This window comes from Platichthys flesus, chromosome 15 (assembly GCF_949316205.1).
Source record: "Platichthys flesus chromosome 15, fPlaFle2.1, whole genome shotgun sequence".
Taxonomy (NCBI): domain Eukaryota; kingdom Metazoa; phylum Chordata; class Actinopteri; order Pleuronectiformes; family Pleuronectidae; genus Platichthys; species Platichthys flesus.
This window is the reverse complement of record NC_084959.1, coordinates 12,308,666-12,329,411: the sequence shown is the minus strand read 5'-3', so window position 1 is coordinate 12,329,411 and position 20,746 is coordinate 12,308,666. Positions and strand designations below refer to the sequence as shown.

At 39.4% G+C, this 20,746-nt stretch overlaps 1 protein-coding gene across 1 annotated transcript in view; it reads right to left on the bottom strand.

Moving 5' to 3' along the window:
• The window catches only part of LOC133969288 (ryanodine receptor 1-like), a 45,626-nt gene that overhangs the window by 6,213 nt on the left and 18,667 nt on the right, over window positions 1-20,746 (bottom strand). Inside the window, exons 50-89 of the mRNA XM_062405674.1 lie at window positions 19,905-20,125; window positions 19,736-19,826; window positions 19,508-19,648; window positions 19,257-19,420; window positions 19,084-19,162; window positions 18,796-18,885; window positions 18,563-18,703; window positions 18,392-18,469; window positions 18,237-18,312; window positions 18,020-18,143; window positions 17,635-17,750; window positions 17,467-17,534; window positions 17,250-17,371; window positions 17,062-17,111; window positions 16,834-16,894; window positions 16,607-16,733; window positions 16,128-16,239; window positions 15,947-16,028; window positions 15,727-15,857; window positions 15,315-15,635; window positions 14,981-15,221; window positions 14,350-14,437; window positions 14,168-14,260; window positions 13,733-13,747; window positions 11,249-11,419; window positions 11,073-11,132; window positions 10,835-10,969; window positions 10,034-10,146; window positions 9,838-9,934; window positions 9,647-9,756; window positions 9,514-9,565; window positions 9,349-9,420; window positions 6,651-6,750; window positions 6,489-6,568; window positions 5,968-6,044; window positions 5,792-5,865; window positions 4,949-5,029; window positions 4,765-4,853; window positions 4,250-4,378; window positions 4,065-4,169 (exon numbers count right to left, since the gene is read on the bottom strand). Of these exons, the coding sequence (XP_062261658.1) occupies window positions 4,065-4,169; window positions 4,250-4,378; window positions 4,765-4,853; window positions 4,949-5,029; window positions 5,792-5,865; window positions 5,968-6,044; window positions 6,489-6,568; window positions 6,651-6,750; window positions 9,349-9,420; window positions 9,514-9,565; window positions 9,647-9,756; window positions 9,838-9,934; window positions 10,034-10,146; window positions 10,835-10,969; window positions 11,073-11,132; window positions 11,249-11,419; window positions 13,733-13,747; window positions 14,168-14,260; window positions 14,350-14,437; window positions 14,981-15,221; window positions 15,315-15,635; window positions 15,727-15,857; window positions 15,947-16,028; window positions 16,128-16,239; window positions 16,607-16,733; window positions 16,834-16,894; window positions 17,062-17,111; window positions 17,250-17,371; window positions 17,467-17,534; window positions 17,635-17,750; window positions 18,020-18,143; window positions 18,237-18,312; window positions 18,392-18,469; window positions 18,563-18,703; window positions 18,796-18,885; window positions 19,084-19,162; window positions 19,257-19,420; window positions 19,508-19,648; window positions 19,736-19,826; window positions 19,905-20,125 (4,377 nt within the window). The remainder of the gene's footprint in view (window positions 1-4,064; window positions 4,170-4,249; window positions 4,379-4,764; window positions 4,854-4,948; window positions 5,030-5,791; window positions 5,866-5,967; window positions 6,045-6,488; window positions 6,569-6,650; window positions 6,751-9,348; window positions 9,421-9,513; window positions 9,566-9,646; window positions 9,757-9,837; window positions 9,935-10,033; window positions 10,147-10,834; window positions 10,970-11,072; window positions 11,133-11,248; window positions 11,420-13,732; window positions 13,748-14,167; window positions 14,261-14,349; window positions 14,438-14,980; window positions 15,222-15,314; window positions 15,636-15,726; window positions 15,858-15,946; window positions 16,029-16,127; window positions 16,240-16,606; window positions 16,734-16,833; window positions 16,895-17,061; window positions 17,112-17,249; window positions 17,372-17,466; window positions 17,535-17,634; window positions 17,751-18,019; window positions 18,144-18,236; window positions 18,313-18,391; window positions 18,470-18,562; window positions 18,704-18,795; window positions 18,886-19,083; window positions 19,163-19,256; window positions 19,421-19,507; window positions 19,649-19,735; window positions 19,827-19,904; window positions 20,126-20,746) is intronic.

Sequence of the window (20,746 nt, the reverse complement as noted above, 5' to 3'; positions counted from 1 at the left end):
GATTAGGATTTCACATGGCTTTATAGAGATGCAATAGTCATTGGTGAAGTAAAAAGACAGATGTAAAGCTTGAAAAGTTATCACACAAAATTATTATAACACATCGTGACTCAAATACTTGTTATGATAAGAGGGTATTTCAACAATAAGTTAATTAACCAAACCCTTATTCTGAGATAATTGGTCAATTTAAGTGCTGGTTTGACACGTCAGTTATTCCGATTCAAAATTCATCAAATAATCTTGAGAATAGAAATTACTTTAAATAGCTGAGACTTTAGAAGGGACATCTTAGCATTTACCAACCAATCAATAAAGATTAAGTCTGCACACTGTGCAGTGATCATCTTCTCTTTATATGGTTTGTGTTTGGACATGTAGCCTCCTCCTAAATATGTTGTGGACAGCTATGATTTATAAATATATATATATCCTATATAACATATATATATATATACTTAAAGGTCTGTATTTATAAAGTGCTTTCTAGTCTTGAAGACCACTCAAAGCACTTTACAGTATATGATACACACACACACACACACACACATATATCTATATATATATAGATATATGATGTTTAGAGTTTAGTGTTATAGACAAAGCAATACAAAAGCACCAAAGCAACACACCACAAGTGTAAAGCATACTCTTTCAGGTTAATTATTAGAGATCTCATATTAAAGTGTATACTCCAGAAGCGGAGGTTAAAGGTCAGCCCCCCTGTCAGGATATTTTGTAGTCACCTGCTTCTCTCATTATGAATTATCTTGTGTGCGACAAAAGTGGATCTTTACCTGCTTTAACTTCACTTATGTAATCCTTCAATAGCCATCAAAGATTCAATTCAAAATATGATTTTGAAATTATGGCTGAAAAACCTATATAAGAAATAAATATTTTTGAAATAATACTAAAGTAATATCAGGGAGAAACACACATTTCAAAATGTATTTAAAAATGTTAATTATGTAGTTTGAATGGCCTGAGTGGTCACAAACGGTTTTGATTAGATATGAGAAGTCTTTATTACTGTGTGAGCTGACTCTGACTCTCCTCAGTTCACTGGTGCATTCAGTCCATTGTGAGTCCGAGCTGTCACATTCAGTTCAGTTCAAAAGAAGCCTACAAGCAGTGCACATGCGGCCAGTAGCTCAGCAGCCTATTTAACTATTTATTTATGACTTGTCAGACTCTGATTGTTTCTCTGGCTTTTGATACTCTCTTAATGATAAGGTAATTATGGTAACGCTAAATAAATGGTTCACTTACTTTGAAATTCTGAAGGTAAAGATTTGCTCTTCTAATTCACAATGTGTTTTAGTTTCATTTAATGCCCTCTGCTGGACAACACTAAAAGTAAATACACCTTTTCATCACCAAATGATTTATCTATTATCACTTTTAGTTTGACTTGATTAATTTAGATAATCTCAGATCTTCCCATATCAACCTCAAAGGAATAATGAATAAGAGCTTTTAAATGGGGTCAATTCTCATTTCATGCTTAAAAGCAGGTGGATATAAAACGACCTGATAAGGGAAACCCACACTGAATAAAGTCCATACTAGTAAACACAATATCACATCAATAGATAAATAAAATGGATACATACTTTACCCTGCATTGACCATGTGGAAGACAGTTTAAATAATGAATAAATGATTCAGTTGTTACACAATAAAAGCATTATTACATTTTCAACTTTTGAATATTACATATTTATATATATATATATTATTTTATTTCACAGCAAATTTTTTAAATAACACCTTGGCTAGAATAAATTTACAAATTGAGGCCACTATTTTAACAAAAATAATTTCAAGTTCAGGAAATGACCAAACGGTTAGAGGGCTGCTTGCGACCACCGAAGAAAACTTTCTAATTGATACATCAAATTTTATACATACAGTGTTTAAATATCCCATTTTCACTGGTGTAATTCAATATGATTACTGTCCAACAGAACAGCCAATACTTGAGAATATCAGGTCAAAAGGGGCACGGGAAAGTAATTTTGTGTTAAGTGCATCGTATGTTAGCGTGTGCGGAGCTGGGGACCTACAGACGAGTGTATGGGTCTGTCTTTTAACTTGAATCAGATTAAAGGGTTACGCATGCAAACACTTTACTACCGATAAAGTTGTGCTATTAGCCTCAGTCATCCACAGGGGATGACTGCTTTGTACAGAGCGAAAAAGTCATGTGATTTCTCTCAAAGTATTTGGACCTTTCATTTGTAGCATTAAAGCTGCACCGTGTCTGAAATCAATGTGGTTCCACATGTTCAGTCAGGTTGGTTGGTTGGATTTTCATTATAATCACATATTTTTCAATTCAGGGAAAGGGAATGGTGTAGATCACAGTGGATACAGCCACATAAAAGGTTCTTGTTTCTGCAACGTTTGACTTGTCGCAGAAGGAAAAGCACGGCTGTGACTGATAACATGAATAATGGTTCTGTTCAGTTCAAGGGACCCACTAACACATTTACATGGACACTAATATTCTGATATTAACCAGATTATAGTCTGAATAAGAAGCTGTGATTCCCTTAACATGAATAAGGTTATACGCAGAATAAGCAATAATTGAATTAAGACACGTGGAGTAGTCCGACCTTAGTCACATTATATAGACACGCGAAGGTCTTAATCGTGTCATGACAAATTTTCAAAGAATTCTACGGCAGTAACCAACTACTTGAGGAAATTAACCCTGAGTTCAAGTTTAAACAAGCAGTAAGACCTAATATTTACATGAGTCATAATCAGACTATGCTATATAGCATATTAACGGTAATAGGAATGAAATATTCGATTAGAAACTCCTGAATGTTATCCAGAATAAGGTCACTGGTTGAAATAAAGCTGTCCATGTAAGTGTGGTCGGTGTGACAGTGAGCCAACATGCACAGCACCAGGACCCTGAAACTGAAGCAGCTAAATGGGACTGGACCATTATTGATTCTATCTTTTACGCTGGTGAAATTTCTACTGCGACAAGTCAAGACTTTTTTTCTGTGAAGGAGATTGCTGTTCATTTGAATGTGAGGAACCACTTTGAAACAATCAGTACAAACCAATGGTGGAAATATTCACAGAAATCCAAAGTGACTTTACTCTCTCAATGTATTATTCAGGCGTTCTATATGCAGTGTATACCGGCCGCCTAATGGATAGAAGATTGCAAGCATGTTCACTATTAGGATTGTAACAACACATCTTTTACTCATGCACGTGTTGTATGGTTTATACTGTTGTGTACATGTTCTCAGGAGAGCTAATGCACTGAGATCAACAGAACTATACTGATTCCCAAAAGGAAATGATGGAAGTAAACTATAATATTGTAATATAAATATGTTGTTCCTCGCCTGTTACTCAAGATAAATACTGTGAGCTAAAGTGAAACAAAGGATGAGCAGCAGTAGGCTCTAAACATCACTTTTCATAGTTACCATCAATATCTGAATATTGAGTACATCTTGACTGAATTATATGTTCTCTAACCGATTTGGTCTGACATTACTCATTTTATTTTTTTGCACCCCTGTCCGTTTGTTTGCTGGTATGTTTGTTTGTGGGCAAGATTATTCAATAACTGCAGGACAACTAAACCTAAAGGAAGGATGCGGTCTGGGCCAGGGAAGAGCCATTTACATTTTTTTGCAGATCTGGATCAGGGGGAGGAGCAAGACATTTTTCATTACTTTCTTTCACATTGTGAGATAGGACATTTTTTGGGAAATCTTCACTGATTTCCCAGGAAGTTATTCTTGGAATTTGTGGGGGGGAAAAACGGCATCCTTAGGGGACAGAGTGCAAATTTGTTGCAGATCCAGATCAAAATCTAGATCTAGGGAGTTTAGATGTGGTTTAAAAAGGGGAATGTTGGGTCATGGCGGAGGTATGTGGCCTACTGAGTGACATTCTAGTTATACAAGTGTAGAATTGAGGTCGGGAACTCAGTCCAAAGTTTGTGTTTCCTTTCATTGACATGTCTGCAGCTAGTTATCTTCTGTTTGTAAGATGTTATGCAACGATTGCGTTGTGCGTACCTGTGCCAGCTTCATCATCATGTGGGCAAAGACATGAAGGAACCCGACAATAGCATCCCACAGCCTGCTGTGGGCCAGGGACTGTTGGTTGCCAGTGCATGGGCCCTGAAAAGAAAAACTGTGTGTTACTTACACACACAGAGAAAATAACTACTGCGAACGGCTGATTCGGTTATATATTTTACCTGAATATATTCAGTTAGACTGTTAAAAATCTGCTTCGCAACAATCATAGCTTTGGAGAAATTCTTTTTGCCTGGTTCATCGATTACATCCTTTCCAGAATAGTACCAGTAGAAATCACTGATAGACTCCTGGGTTGGAAAAACACAAAGAAATTATTATTTGGCATATAAATAAATCCTGTCTTAATGAATTTGAAATACTTAATACAAAATATTCAGTCATATGACTTCACAGAATTTCTTCTAAAAGCCTTTGGGAATAAAACAAAAATCTGAAAATCCATGACAAAGTTATATAGCAAAGTTGGAAGTGGACATTCAATCAACTATAAAATCTAGTTCTTATCACAAAATAATCCCCAAAATGGCCTCTCAAACCTTTATTTACCATCCTCCAAGGTTATGATTTCACCCTTTTAGTACGATTACACAATCCCTACTTAATAAAGTTATATAACATTGAGAAATAGGGCCCTTAATTTCCCTCTTAATGCAAAATGACAGTGAAGCTGCACCTGAAGTCGGAGGAGGTAATCTACGGTGCAGATGATGACGTTGATGGTCGTCGTGCTTCCCGTCTGGGTCCGCAGATAGTTCTGAAAGTCTGCAGAGATTGATTTGAAGAGCAGTGTTTGAAAGTGTGTAAGTTGCTTTAAGTTATTTCATCTGACTCTCATTTGAAACATGAGTAGTTCTCACCGTTATTGTGACCTTCACAAAGCAACTGCAAGAAACGGAAGAGGTCACAGGTGAACTCATCGTCTGCCATCACTTTCTCATCTAAAAAGAGAAATCAAATGAACAGAGGTTTAAAATTACTTGCTAATAGCAGGTTGAGAACAGACTCAACACAATGGTAAAAAACAAAAGCCTTACTGAAACAACCTACCATCATCTCTCAATGGATTTTACTATCAGGCATTTTCAATAACCACCTGTTACTGAGCGCTGCTTTGTTTGTATTTTGCAATATTCAAGAATGGGCCACACCAAGGAGGGGGAGATTAACAACATTCCATGGCAAATTCATTCAGGTAGAACTTCAAATGAACCTCCAGAATTAGATGACAAGAGTTGGTAGAACAGAGTGTAAAGCCCAGTCAACAAGTCAAACTTCTAAACCTTCATGTCATCCTTTTCCAGTCATCCAAGTGTTAATAATTTTTCTTGTTAGGAAACTAATCAAATCTATAGAGTAAAAGCCACGGACGGAAAACATTTAGAGGAGGCTGTGGAATAATCATAACATCTGTAAAAATTACTTTGGTCATCAGTGTAGATGAGAAATATCATATATATCAACAAATATATTGAGCAGCTGCCACAATTTGTTCTTTATTATTACTTTCCAGCAGTAGAATGACAAATGATATTATTTCCTCTTTGTGAGCTGCGTTCATTTGTATCCCATTGCTGGTGATTGGTTACGTTATTGTTCTTAATAAATTAATTAAAGATGGGTGAGCTATGTTGGGGAGATGATGTTAAGCAGTTACTATATTGTGATGTTTTCGCGCTATTAGGTGAAAAGAAGTGACTTACTCGTGCCCTCTTCGGAAACCATGCCGAGTCCCTCTGCCTTGTTCTGCCTCTCGAAGGCATTTAGATCCAGGACTCTGCAAAGAATGTAAACCCGTTTTAAAAGTACAACCTTCACTCTTAAAATGTTTCTTTACTATTCAACAGATGAACATTATACACATTGATTGTTAACTGACGAGCATGTCTGCATCAAAGCTTGGACACTCAAAAAGAAGCCCACATCCTTCTTATCCCTCAGGTACTCCAGCATTTTCTGTAAAAAACAAAGAGAGTATACACATATAAAGTACCACTTTGAAGGTAACTTCAATTTCAAGATTATTAGATGCGATTTTTGCGGGCCATCGCCGATATTTGAAAGTACAAATTTTCGTAATAAACACTACCAATTTGGAATGATTCCTGACATGTAATGATCAAAACTTTATTATATATATCTATACATTTAGAGAAAATATAAAATATACAACCAAATATATAGAACTTGAATGGAGTAAATAAACATATTTTAAACACATATATTATATTTTAATGTTAAGTGTAAACATCTTTTCAGCAGTTTATTATGTAAAATAAACACAGACACTGATATTTCAGTGATATGGTCATAGCGCCAGAATTTGATTGCCTAAAACCAATATATCCGTTAAGCTCTAATTATGACATAATCCAAAAGGCTTGTTTTCTTAACACGTACTCGTTGAACCTCACTGTTTCCACCGTTCAGGATGGAGATACCCAGCTTTAGTGTTGTGGACACCATCGGGCCTGTCTCACCTGCGAAACACAACAAAACAAAAGTCAAACTTGTTGGGAGTGAACTGAACAGTTGCAGAGTGTAGAGCAGAAGATAGACCACCTTTGCAGGCACTGATCATTTGCAGAACCATCTCTGCAGCACCACGATTATGAAGTCTGGACTGCTGGTACAGGAGCCTTTGTTTCTCCATTTCTTTTTCCTGCGGTGGACACATGTGTAATGAGTATTTGGTTCGATTTATCTCCATTTCACAGAGAATTTAAACAGATAGAATGGACTCCTGGTTATGATAAGCTGTAAATCAGCAGTTTTAACGTAAAAAAGAGGGATGTTTACTCAGAGAGTCCTTTCTATCCATTCATGTTCTCCATTCCCATTCACACTCCTTTCACTTCTTTATAATCTCCTGTCTGATCAACTTACCATTTCCTTCTAAAATTAGTTATAACAGTAGAATTATGTATAATACTGATCAAAAAATTATATCTAGAAATTGGTTCTGTGAATTACATATAAATATAATCAATCTCACATCATGCTTTTTCTCTATGTTGTTATAGCAAAACATTCTGACACTAGTTCCTATGTACAGTAATATTGACTTTTTAACAAGCAATTGCGTTATGGGCTGTTACTGTCCAATTAAAACACCCACTTTATTAGTCATGGAGTTGCTACTATACTTCCTCACGTTTGCTGAATGGAGCAAGCGTTGGACTACAGGAAACTGCCCGGCTGGCATAACACTTTAACCATGTAGCTTTCCAAAGGGTCTTTATCGCAGTAGCCCTGCAAATAAGATACTTTGGACAAAGCCCTCTGTATCAGAGATATATCTGTGGCATAACATAGCAGTGTGCCTTTGTTTTGCTTAATGGTTTGAAACATTAATGCAAGTTACAAAAACAGCCTTTAACTCACTGTGTTAATGCACAATACTTCATTATCTCTGCCAAGGAGGTTATGTTTCCTTGTTTCTCTGTTGGTTTGCTGGATTATTCAAAAACTTAAACAGATTACTGTCACATTTTATGGAAGAATGCTTTATGGGTCTGGAAAGTATCCAATCAATCTCCGACCTTTATTGTTGTTTTATTTCTCAAAGAATAAATAAATATTAAATAATCAGGCATGTTTCGAGGACTGATCATTTCTATATAGATATCTGAAACTAGTTAATTCAATTGTTGTTTCACAAGGGGACTGTATAGAACCTTGGCAGAGGTATGCGTGTTCTGAGTGTCATTCTAATTTTATAGTATTCATCCAACTAGGAATGATTAAAGTATTTTATTGAAAGAACTTGGCTGTCAAATGAATATCTCTGAATTCAGAAGACCAACTGACATTCCTCAGTTCAGCCACATCACAAATCAACTTGTAGTATCCCACGTTGTGACCACCAAAGAAACCCACCCCCACCCACCACGTCCCACCCCACACCCAACCCTCCACCCACACCCAACCCTCCTCCCATACCACCCACACCCAACCCTCCTCCCATACCACCCACACCCAACCCTCCACCCACACCCACCCTCGTATGCCTGGCCGTGTTCTACCCACTATGTGTTGTGCAGTTGGACCTCAAGACTTACACTGCGATCACTGACTTTCTACCTGTTTATGATGCATTTGAACAGAATATGTCTATGAAAATAAAGAACTTTCTTTTAATGTTGCATGTTCTACACTGGCTTTCACTGTAGTCTGTGTAAGTATGCTATGTGAGTGGGGGAGGGGAACATTGATCAATAGCATTCAGTTAGTAATGACTGGTGTTATGAAGATGAGAGGGATTACATGAAAGAGTGGTGAAAGAGACAGAGAGAAGGACAAATGGGACATCCATATAAACTGGGAGGAACAACATCACTAGTCGATGAGTTTGTGTTAAATCAAAAACAGATCGCAATTTAAAAAATTGTGATGACACCTCCAATATGAGCTCTAGGCTTTTGTTGAGCAAAGCTAACGCCCGAGTTTGATATATACTCACTTACACATTTTGAAGGCATTTATGAATTTGTATATTTATTTTTAATCGGTTTAAGCAAAATTGTTTGTGGTCCAACAAACGTGGCTCAGCTCCAGCTGCTTCAAACTGTGAAGTTAGCAATGAGGGTATCAATGAGAACAGTGTCTGAGACTTGACACAAGGAATGTGTCAAGTCTCAGACACAAGGAATGTGTCAAGATCTGCTCAGTGGCAGGTGGTGTTGCCTTCTATAAGTCTATGAGCTGTACCTAACCACTGAGCAACAGTATTCTGCTAAATGCTTGATTTTGATAACTTGATCTAAAGTGGTTTGCAGTTTCCACCACGCTGAGTTTATAATAGATTTTATTAGTGTCATGAAATTATTCATTATTATTATTATTTATGTTAATTTGTAATTAATTTAATTTCATCTAATAAGACCCAATCCAGATTCATGGCACAAAAACATGTTAACCCAACCAACTGGTCTTTTCAAACACTGACTGTTTGAAAAGACCAGTTGAAACTGTTAGTAAGTGCTTATCAAATTTTTGTCTAATGTTGTAGGGGAATTTGAAAAACACATCAAAATTGGATCTTCAAGTTACTAAATAAAAAAAAATGAAGCACAACATACAAACAGACGATGCAGACCACGGATAGAAAAGACACAAGACAAGACAAAGAACGAGAGAGAGATGTGGATGAGAAGTAATGTTCCGATGATGAGGTCACTCAATGCGTCGAGAGCTACCGCTCCGCTGTGTTCCTCGTCCCCTGCCCCTCGCCGCCCATTACCAGTTCTGTTTGTCGCACCTCAAAAGGCAGCTCATCTTCAGCACTTTCCACCATTTCCTCTCCTTCTTCTTCCTCACCAATATGGCAACTCTGAAAACAAGAAAAATAAATATAGGGGTTTTAAAGTGTATTGTGCACATATCAAAATTTCACTCGTAGACAAAACTGTCTTCAATGACTCACCTTTGCCATAATATCGGCATAAGCCATATAAAGGTGATCTGTATCAAGTTTACTGAAATGGGGACAAGAGAGAACAGTTGGTACACTTTAAATCTCAGTGTCATTTCAGCGTAATTGCAAGGTTCTATCAAACCTCTTTTCTGTTAGAGCGGTACGACTGAAATGCAGAATGAGCTGGTGAAGAGGATCCGGCTTTGTTTCCCTCTCCTCCTCTTCATCTCCTTCCTCTTGCTCCATCGCTTTCTGGGATGCACAGTGAGAGGAAGGGTGAGTGATGAACAAATATAAAAACTCTAGATGAAACTAGTGTGAGTCGCTACTCACAGACAAGTCATCTATCATCCTGTCTTCAAATGAGTAACCCTCAGTGTGAAGCCAGTTGCGCTTGTATCCCTCGAGGAACATATTTGAAGCTCTGTGCCTGAGATGCAAAATATAAAAATTAAAATTAAACATGTGCCCTAGTTACTATGTGGAAATCCCATAAGTTAAATGTCAGTACTGACGCAGTTTTTTTTACCTGGGAATGTTGTATAGTGGCGTCATCCTGAAGCAAGCGACCACAGCCCTGCGTCTCTGCTTGGACAACAGTTTGTGCCACACCATCTTCTTGGATTTAAACGGGTGCTCCGTCTATACCAGAGGAGGTAGACAGGGCAAATGTGATGCTGTATATTATGACGTTTTAGCAGGAAATGTCTCTACACATATGGTGTACCCCAGCATAGCAACTATAACACGCTCTACAACATATTTAATACAGTCAAACAAGAAATGGTTCAACAGAAAGAGTATCATAAATCTTTTTGTACAGACTCATATAAGGTCACCCTGATATATGACCACTGAAATCTTATCAGCTTATCTTTGAGTCCAAATGACAACTGATCAAAATCAGAGGAAATTCCCACATGTTTTGTGAGGCCACTGTGACCTTGACCTTTGACCTGGACCACCCAAATCTGATCAATTAATCTGTAAGGCCATGTGACCATTTGAGCCAAATTGAGAGGTTTTAAGATAACGCGACCACATTCCCTATAGATGTGACTGATATTTATATATCAGTTTATCCTTAAGAATATGGTTAATCGAATTTACCTCAAGGAGTTCTTGAGATATTATTTTCAAAAGAGTGAAAGGAGGAACGGACAACCTGAAAACACAATTACACAAAGTAATTTGGTTTTTCTTTAACCACATGTTCTCCTTCTAACAATCTCAAAAATAGGGTTTTGCTTTTTTTAAATACTTGCAACAGTAGAATATACTAATTCAAGTAACATGGATGGAGTTAGTGTGGCTGACAGTATCCACTCACCACTTCCAGGTGGTAGAGGACAGCAGAAACCTCCTGAACTCTCTTCACCACTTTCATCGGAGCATCAGCATCTTCGGCCTTCCCCGCCATCTCCTTGTACAGAGCCATCTGCCAGCGCATGGACGGGTTGTCCACCTTGCCGCGGCACAGAGATACAGAGCTTTCAGAAATGTATCGTCTTTATTATCTCAAATATGTGTCCTTGGAAGTGGGGAAAACAAAGTTGGACTAATTTTACCTTCCCCTGAAGATGAAGATTGTTCTGCAGGAACTCTCTCACTTCTTCATCAGTGTCTCTCTGTCAAGTAAAAAGGTTTATCATTGTTTTCCTAAGGCAGTTATGGTCCGGGAGGTAAAACTGTCATGTTCACAGTATTGTATATGAACCTAATTCAAATTCATAATAAAAACTACCAAAGAGTATCGGATCTTGGCCAAGTTGATAAGCTCCTGATCGGCGGGGGAGCACATGTTGAGGCCTATGGGGAGCATCTTTTTCAAAGCGGCCACAATAAGAGACGTCTGCACAGAGTAACGATCTCCCCGTTTCTTCTTCTTGGTGCGTTCGGTGTCAGAGCCTCCTCCCTAAGAAAAGGGACAACACACCAAAAATAATTCACAGTATCTCATAAAATGTCAGGAGTGCAGCACACTGCTTTGTATCCAATACGTCACAGCTCAGATTCAATGCCAGGCAATTCATATCAATTTCATGGATATAAGCCCACTTCATTTATTAAGTTTTTTTCCCTATATTTCTGAAAATAAACTGATTCTTCACACACACATATATATGTGTGCGAAGAATCAGTTTATGTGTGTGTGTGTGTGTGTGCTATTGTACATCATACAAAGTAAATATAAAATAAGTTTGTTAACACTACAACAAACTCTCTCTTCATGTTGAATTACCCATTTACATTCATTAGGTAATCTTCTCTTAGCCTGTAAATGACACCATTATTTTTGATCTGCTAGTATTTTAATGTCCATCAATGCTCCAGATATAAACCTGATTGTTTCTCTGAGCTCAGGTTGGTAAGTAGAGGGTAAAGTGAAAATGTGGCGACAGAGTGGGGACGTAGCTGGCTTTTGGGAAAGGAAAGCTGAGAGGAGTGGGTCTTATAGGAAAGTAAATCATTGAAATTGAATTCACAAAACCATGCAAAAGAGAAACGAATTTCTTCAAGTCACAACCCATTCAGCATTCCACGGATAGGATAAGTGGCTGAAACACTTATTTGTAACAGTGGCAGCCCCTTGTGAAACATTAAAATATTAAGAGATTACAAAGACAAAAACTCATGAAGTTAGAGTTAGACTTATTAGTAGCAGGCTGTTAAACAAACTCTCTATGGGACACATCCCTGTGCTCGCCTCCTGAACTCCTGCTCTGTTCTGTAGTGTATGCTCAATAACAGCCATAGTGCAGATAACTGTATTACACAATAACAGCTGCAGAAAAGTCGAATGGTAAAAGATACTGGACACATTTAGAAAGTGAAAATGTATTCTAAATTGGGGACATGGAGATAGTAGTCAAGATTGATAATGATCATGTTTGATACCTCATATCGTTGCTAGAAGCATGTTCTATGGCCAACCGACATTTACAAAGTCCAGAATCAAATATTTTTGTTTTGTATGTAGTGGCTAAAGTTCGCTCAATTTAAATAATCATCTTCATTGCCAGATGTAGTAACGCAATACATCAGCCACTGCTTCTGCTTCAGTTTAGCGCTAGATGCAAGTGGGTTATGGAAGAGGAAACGGGGTGCAAAGCATTGCGGGGGGAATTATTTACGATCGTAAGTGTGAATTAATGCAATGGTTAAGTTCATGGTAACTTTTGAGCCCCTTCTAAAGTGGGAACCCAGCGAAATGCTTCAGGAATCTGCCTCAGTGACGTTAACCATTAAGTCACGTGTTAGTGTGGAGTGAAAAGGAAACTAAACCATGAGATGCCATGGCATTTCCAGGGAGGAGAGAAGAAAGAGCACAGAGAAGACTAACATCATCCCCTAGTGGCAAAAAAGCTGCATTACAAAAGCTACAGGACAACCATCCTTCAACGGAAAGAAACAAAAGACATACGAGAAGACTCCAACTCAACTATCATCAGAAAAAAAGAGCAAACTCAGTGACAGGATGATGGCACTGTGCTCTCACTGCCACCTCGGGCTCGGTGTAAAGCCCAGTGCCATGAGCCCAACTCTACAGCTGAGTACTTTCATCAAGCGCCTCCAGACTCCCCCCGTCACACACTGGCAGGAGCGGGCACAGCCCACTGATGGGGGCTGCCCTTTTGTCCGGTGATCCTTTATGAGAATAGTGTCTATAGTCTGTCTTAGTGCATATATGCACATTACAGTTAGTGAAAATATGGAGATAAATCAGTAGCCTTGTATGAAGCGTGTTTTCCATTCGAGACTGTGCCACTGTGCAAGCGCAGAGGCGAATGTGTCGGAGTACAGCTACCAGTAGTGAATGTGAAACTAGATCCAATCTCCATGTGTCAGGCTTTGAAGACATCAGTGGCTCGGATTTTCATTGTCTATTTATATAAATATCTGTGTATTTATAGCAATGACAAATTCAGAGTTCTGTTCCGCTCGTAACAGACTGCGAAGTATTCATGACCAAGCAGGCACAGCTGCATGTACAGAAAAGCATTGGTCACTGACACTGATTTATTGATCTTGGGTCATGTTTCTATGAATGGAATGTGCATGTATGTACGTATGTGTGTGTGTGTGTGTGTCGTTGCTTGAGTGTGTAAGTATCCTATGTGGTTGTGTAGATCAGATGTGCCAGTGTGCTGGAGAGGTTGATGAAAAGCTCCCCCAAAGTGAGGTGCCATGCGGTCAGCACAGCGGTCGTGCAGAAATAAAGTCTAACCTCTGAGTCCCCGCCCTGGAAACCCCGCCGCAACCCAAAAGAAGAGGACAAGGGACAACCAAAGAGAGAATGAAGTTATCACAGCTGCTGTCCTTCTCAAAATCCAACCTCCAAAAGTTGCTTTGTAGGTCCAGTGAACAAATATATCACAAAAAACAGAAAACAATACCTGTACCTGTTTTAGATGGTGCAAAAGTTCTGTCTCAGATTGATTTGTTGGAGAATAAATCAGTTATACAACATTTGGAATATCCTAAAGTTATTCTGAGAATTATATTTCATAAACAGCCACGGAGTAAAATGGTCAAATCAGGATAAAAGAAAGCACCAAGAAAGGAACACAAACAGATGCTTTACAATATACCTGCAATACAATCCTAAGGTTTATCATCAGATGTCACCCTGCAGCACTGGATCTGTCTTTCAGGAACTTACCTTGGTCATTTTGCTCTTGCTGTCAGCAGTGAGGAATGACATGTTATTGATCTCATTCATCACCACAAAGTTCTGTTCTTCTCTCTTGAAGTTCTACAGTAGAAAGAGAAAAGCAAAACATCTAGAAAACGATGTGAGCTGCTACAAGCGGCTGTGCTCAGAGACCGAATGAACATACTCACGTGAGATTTGGACCAAAAAATAAAGACTTCTCCAACCATTCGGAAGAGCTCTTCTGCATCGGGGTCGGGGCATGTCAGCCATCTTGCCCTGTAGCGGAGCATATCGCATTAAGGCTCTTCAAGGTCAATACAAACAAAACATTTAAATCTAAGTGCTCTGTGGTCCTGTACAGGCCTCTTATTAACATCTGTCCTGAGAGATCCAATCACAGGTGGTCATTATGTTTGTGAGTTCACACCTAAAATTTGAATGCATCCTGAATGTGTCTCCTGTGACCACTTGTAAACGGATCACAAATCATCATAAGAGTCATTTTTGTTAGTGAAGACCAAATTATGTAGGTTTTATTCAGTTTGAGTTAATGTGCCTGATGACAATGTTTTCGTTTCAGTGTGGTGCTCCATGTTGATATCGTGGTGCAGGCTACAAATAAATCAACGGGTCTCAGTTGAGTAGTGGGTCCATCATAAGTAGTCTGGGATGCATTTAAATGCATAGTACTTCGCACTAACCACTTGTGATATGATCAATCAGGACATATGCTAATACCAGGTCTGAACAGTGTCCATGTTGAAATTCTGATAGTACCTGAAAGGTTTTAATATATTGGTGTTTGTAAGTTTATTGTACCTGTTGTTGTCCACATAGCGAATCAGTAGAGGGTAGAGTGCATACAAGTCCCTGCAGAGGACAGCAAACTCATCCCGTATTGTTCCATCTTCTTCATCTCCCTCAGATTTGCCCTCCATCCTCAGATGGTCCTCTTCAGCCACCACCTTCGATGTGCGTTTCTTCAGCTTCTCCATTGTTGGGATGAAGTGGGACTTGAGCATCTCTGGCTTTGCCCTGCTGACAATGGGCTGCGAAAACACTAGAAGAGAAAACAAAAATGGTGTCTTTGCATTTCTACAAAAACTCCCCCAGGATGCAGTAACAGATTGGTAGGGTTTAAATCAGAGCTCACCAGCCAACCTCTTCATCCAAGAGGCCTCATCGATACCCAAGTTGTTGACTACAATTTTCATGATGCTACCCAGCAGCTGATTGAGGTGTTCTGACGTGACCTCAGTGCAGAGCTGGCCCTCCATCTCAGGGAAGTTTTCGAACCCTCTCTCCCACCAGCGAGGCAGGTAGTTACACAGCATGGGCAAAGTTATTTCAATCACATGAGGCATCTCAGTGTAACGAGCCCCCGACTCGGCCAAGTCTCCAATCTCCTTCAACAAAGAATCCAGCTCGGGAATGTCTGGACAGAGCTCCTGGACCTCACTGGGCAGACCCAAGACTTTGGCAGTCACGAGAGAACAGTGAAAGAAAGAACATTCAGAGACTTTATTTGACAACAAAAAAATCTGAGGTGACGGCATTGGACTCACTGGCTCTCTCCCTCGGCGTCTTCGTGGTGTAGACAGAGAAAGCATTGTATTCATTCAGATGGGGTTCTACGTAGGCGACTGGCATGGCTGCTGCAAGGTGAGCCAAACATTCTCCGAGAGCTGGCCTCTGCCTGTAAATAGAAAGAAACAAAAGAAACAAGTGAATAAAACAGCTCTCCATCTACATTACACATCATAATGAATGCAGATATGGAGTCACCTCTCAACATGTGGATTCTTGACAGTCCCTAAGGAGTAGATGCTACACATGATGCGATAGCACGACATCTGTAGATCATCCACTGTGAGCAAGCAACAGAGACGGGTACAGCATTGTCAAGGTGAATGTATAAATGAGCACAATGTGAAATCGTAAATAGGGCAGGTGTGAAAACACATACACATGACATCATCTCCAAACTGGTGCTGTGCGATGTGGTCGAACAGGGAGGTGAGCACTGGCAGCAGGGCGATGGTGGTGTAGTTGATGTTCTGAGACACGCCTTTGACTTGCTTTGAGGAGGAGAAGCAGCACAGTATCATGGACTCTGGATATTTAAGGTTTCATATTTATCAAATCATTTGCAACAGTCAGGGAGAAGAATATATTCATTAACTCAGTCAAGGAGGTTACGTTTTCGCTCCGGTCAATATGTTGGCTTGCTTGTTTGTCAACAGTATTACGTAATAACCACGGAACAGATTTGGTGGAAGATAGGACAGGGGTTACAGATTCGGACAAAAAGGCAGATCCGGGGAAATATTAACTGGTTCATTTAGGGAAATTATATCTATGGTAATGTGCAATTTAGGGCAGCCTGGTGGAATTTAAAGGGACTGTTAGGCTTTGGAGGACCTATGCGCACTGCTGTTGTCTTACCTGATTCCCTTTGGAAACTTTGCCCAGTTTGAGATTCTCTACCATCTTCTCTATATCATCAGCCGCGCTCTCAAAGAAGGACCGCAGCCCCGCTTTCACAATCTCCGGCCCTGACTTCATTACTGTCCTGATTAGGTAGAAAATAGAAATAAGCATGAAAAACCAAACAAAAACAAATTCCTCCTCAAGGGGTAATGCGTGCTGTAAGATAATCAAAAATACCAAACCTTGCGTCCAGTGACCGTGCCAGGATGTGAAGACAGTTAACGATTGCTGAAGCATCGGTTCCTGAAAGAACACATACAGTTTGGATGTTATGACATAAAATAACATAAAATAAGAGGAACTATATCAGGAAGAGTAAAATACATTAATACACTATATAGCCACATTTGAGAAGCACAAAAAGAGCATAAAGATTCAGAAAGATTGACATTGAGAGGTTGACATCTTACCAAAGAGAGAAACTCTGTGTCTCACCAGAGCGGACATTTTACAGAAGATGCTATGAAAAGAAGGAAAGTAGAAAGAAAGGAAAGGCAATGCAAGAAAAAAGGAAATGATCATGAAAATAGTAAAGCGAAAAAGTGAAAAGCAAATACAAAAGCATTTCTGTGTGTTACTCTGAAATGAGATAGATCACCTTGCAATCATCTCCTTCTCCTTATTGGAGGAATGGCCACCACTACCCAGGACTTTCGCAGGTGTTGACAAGAAGTAGAGGCAGTGGTTTTTGAAATATTGGTTGATTAGAGGCATCAAGATCTGAGGGAAGAATTATTAAGAGACAATGAGCTTTTAACTTATATAACAAAGAGATCAAGTTTCATCGGTGCACTGGCTCAAATCAATAGTTTCACCTTGGCGAAGAATTTGATTTCCTGCTCGTGAGGAGACTTCTCCACTCGTCCACTGCTCACCACAGCCTCTGCAAAAACACATTGCCAAATATGATTTTATTGCAATAACACAGGCAACACTATGAAGTAGCATTACAGTATCTGTTCATCATCTTTGCCCCATAGTACCAAGATGAGCAATGAACTCCTGGGCAATTTCCATCCATTTCAACAGCTTCTGCAGGAAACCATAAGCAAATCTCTTCTCGATGGATGAGATGTCAGACTCCATGTCTTTCAGGCCCCTGAAGTGAAACAGAGGATAACGCTTAATCATTTGTGCTTCAATTTGATAAAAGAAATTTCCTGATTGAGTATCTGTGGCGCGCCATAAATGATAGTAAAATAAACTATCTAAGGTTTCATCTTTGACATAAATAACTTCAGGATCTGTTTAGGTCTGTTTTTGTTTCCTTGTGAGGTTACTCTATGACCGGGCCACACAATTAACTGAAAATAAACTTTAATATTAAATACCATTCCCAATTCAGAAAGGGTTCTGTTGCCTTGTTACCTTGTGACAGCATATCCATTAAGCTGCAGGAACTTGAGCAGTTCATGAGCCTTCTCTCTGTCTCGTGCCTTTTCTTTGGCTGTCAGAGTATCGTATGGCACCAGTAGGGGATGTGTTCCACCTCCTTCACAAACGGACACACAATCAAAACTGATATACAAGAAAGTCTCTTTTTCCACATGTGAAACTTCCCTCTTATAAAAAAAAAAGATCTTACCCTTGGACTGCAGCTCCAACTTTTTCTTTCGTCCCCAGGTGTTATGGTAATTTTCTGCCAGTTGCTCTGCCATAGACTGTGAACAGATGTGAACTGTGAATACTGACCAGAGACAAAGATTAGAGCACACATGGTTCAAACACTTCCTTCCATACCTGCAGATCCCTTGAAAGAGCCATGTGTGAGATGTTAATGGGCTGTGGACTGTAGCCATGGCTTGGGTCATAGGTTGCCTAGAACAGAGTGAGGTGTTGTTATGAAGTTTAAAATAAACACCACAACTGTGAAGACATTATTATATAAACAATCATCCAGTTGCTCTTTACCTGAGCGGTCTGTGAGATTTTACGTGAGGTTGCTTTCTTCTTGTCCGACTCCTCATCCTCTCTCGCTTTATCTATAGTCCACTCCCACGCCACCATGGCTTTGATCGACTCTTTGATCGGCCAACGGTAGATCTCTTTGTCCTATCAGGAGAGAAACCAGAGTGATGAGAAGTAGAGAACAGATTAAGTAAAAGCTCAGAAAAATTCAATGTAGAGTGTGACTGGAAACCTACTTTCTCTGAGAAGGTTTTGTACGGCCTCAGCATCGGATGAGTTTTTGCATTTTCATCCAACACTTCACCATAGGACCAGTTATTCTGGATCTGAAACATACATGCAAATAAAATATGTATTATAACGGGTATTTCTGGTTACATATATAAGAGTTTATTTCACAGTAAGACTGTATCTACTTTTTTTCCAGCAAAGCTGTTCTGATCAAATTTACCAAACATGTTGCTCCTGGATAAGTATTTAAACTAATGTGAGTGAGTTCAGTAAATGTTAAACAAAAGATTTACCTTTTCAAAGGCCCATCTATCATGTGTATATTCAGCATATTTGTTGATGAAGGGATCCAGTCTCTCAGGGATGATGGTACTGTGGTTGGAGGAAAGATCAGAGACCATTTGTAATTATTTTAAAGAGGTACTATATGTCTTTATGAATGGCACAGTGACAAACATCCTCTCACTTTGTCGTCTCCACTGGTTTCGGATCAAAGTTTCCCTCTGCATCTACTGACGCCTTTTTCTCTGTTTTGGAGGAGTAACTGGCATCTACATAGTCGGGAGGAATGGCTCCAGCGATGGCACAGATGCATGGCATAGATATTTTGAAAATCTCTGCATCAAATTTCTGGAATGGCATAAAAAGGTATTACAATACATGCATGCATACACCATAAGTTGTATGGAACAAGACAAAATACTGCAGGAGCTCCACCTTGTGTGCCAACGATTCAAAGATTCCCCAAAACAGTTTTCGGGTCAGATGCAGCTCCTCCTCTGACGCCAGCCCAAAGTTGGCCCAACCATTAGGGAGGCAATAATATTTCCAACAACGCTCATAGTGATTGGTTAGAAGCTGCAGGATGCAAAAAGTATAATGGTGAATGTAGGAATTAAAAACCGTAAGGGAAAATACGTTTCAATAGTTTTAAGGTCCTCATACCTTCAGTGGCATTTTGGCGTACTCGTTTAGAATGGGCACATCAAACACCAGCCGTCTGAGCAGGTGCTGAAGCATGGAGGGACGTAGATGTCTGAAAGTAAGATAAACAAAGTAAAATTAAGCTGGTGATGATGAATAATATGTCAAGTTTTCCATGAGCTCAACTCACTTGCACAAAGCCATTAGGCACTCTTCAATGATGTCTCTTTGGGCCTTTGTAAAGGCTCGTCCACGAGACAGCCGGTAGATTGTGTGCAACATGGAGTCGATCATTATGGCGCGGTGGTCGCTGCCAGCAAAGAGTGGGGCGCACTTGGTGATGAGTGGCAACACAGCAGAGCACAGGTAGCGGTTCAAAGCGAGGGCCATCTCTGTGGTGCTGAAAGCAACCTGCGAAATAAACCCAACAATAGTCATAATCCTGCTTGGCACTTCTCCTCCAGGTTCATATACGGTACGACTAGGGTTGCAAAATTCCGGGAATATTCAAAGCTGGAAACTTTCCATGGGAATTAATGGGAATTAAAAGGAATAAACTGGAAATTGTGTGGGTAATTTATACTAACTGTATTTACCTTGTCATATACAGACAAATATTAACATTTTGTTTTGTCATAGGCTGATTTGAGCCCTGAGGAAACTTTGGGCACTTGACTATATGCTTCTACATCTTTGTGTCATTCTTAACATAGGTCTTTGCACAGTATTTGCAAATGTACAAAGCCTTTCCTTCTACATTGGCTGGGGTGGAATGCCTCCACACAGGAGATAGTGCACGTGGCAATGCTCTGTAGGATAAGATGAGAAAAAAGCTTGTAAAAAAACACTAAAGCAATGCCAGAGATAAAAATAGTTGGCCAATTGGTATTGTCTTTCAAAATATTTTACAATTGATGGATAAATGAATAGAAATAGGCTAGATGAACAGATAAACAATCCTCAATCAGAATGCTAATATATTTCCCCCGGTAATATCATCAAAACTTACCTGACTAGTCCTGCACACTACAG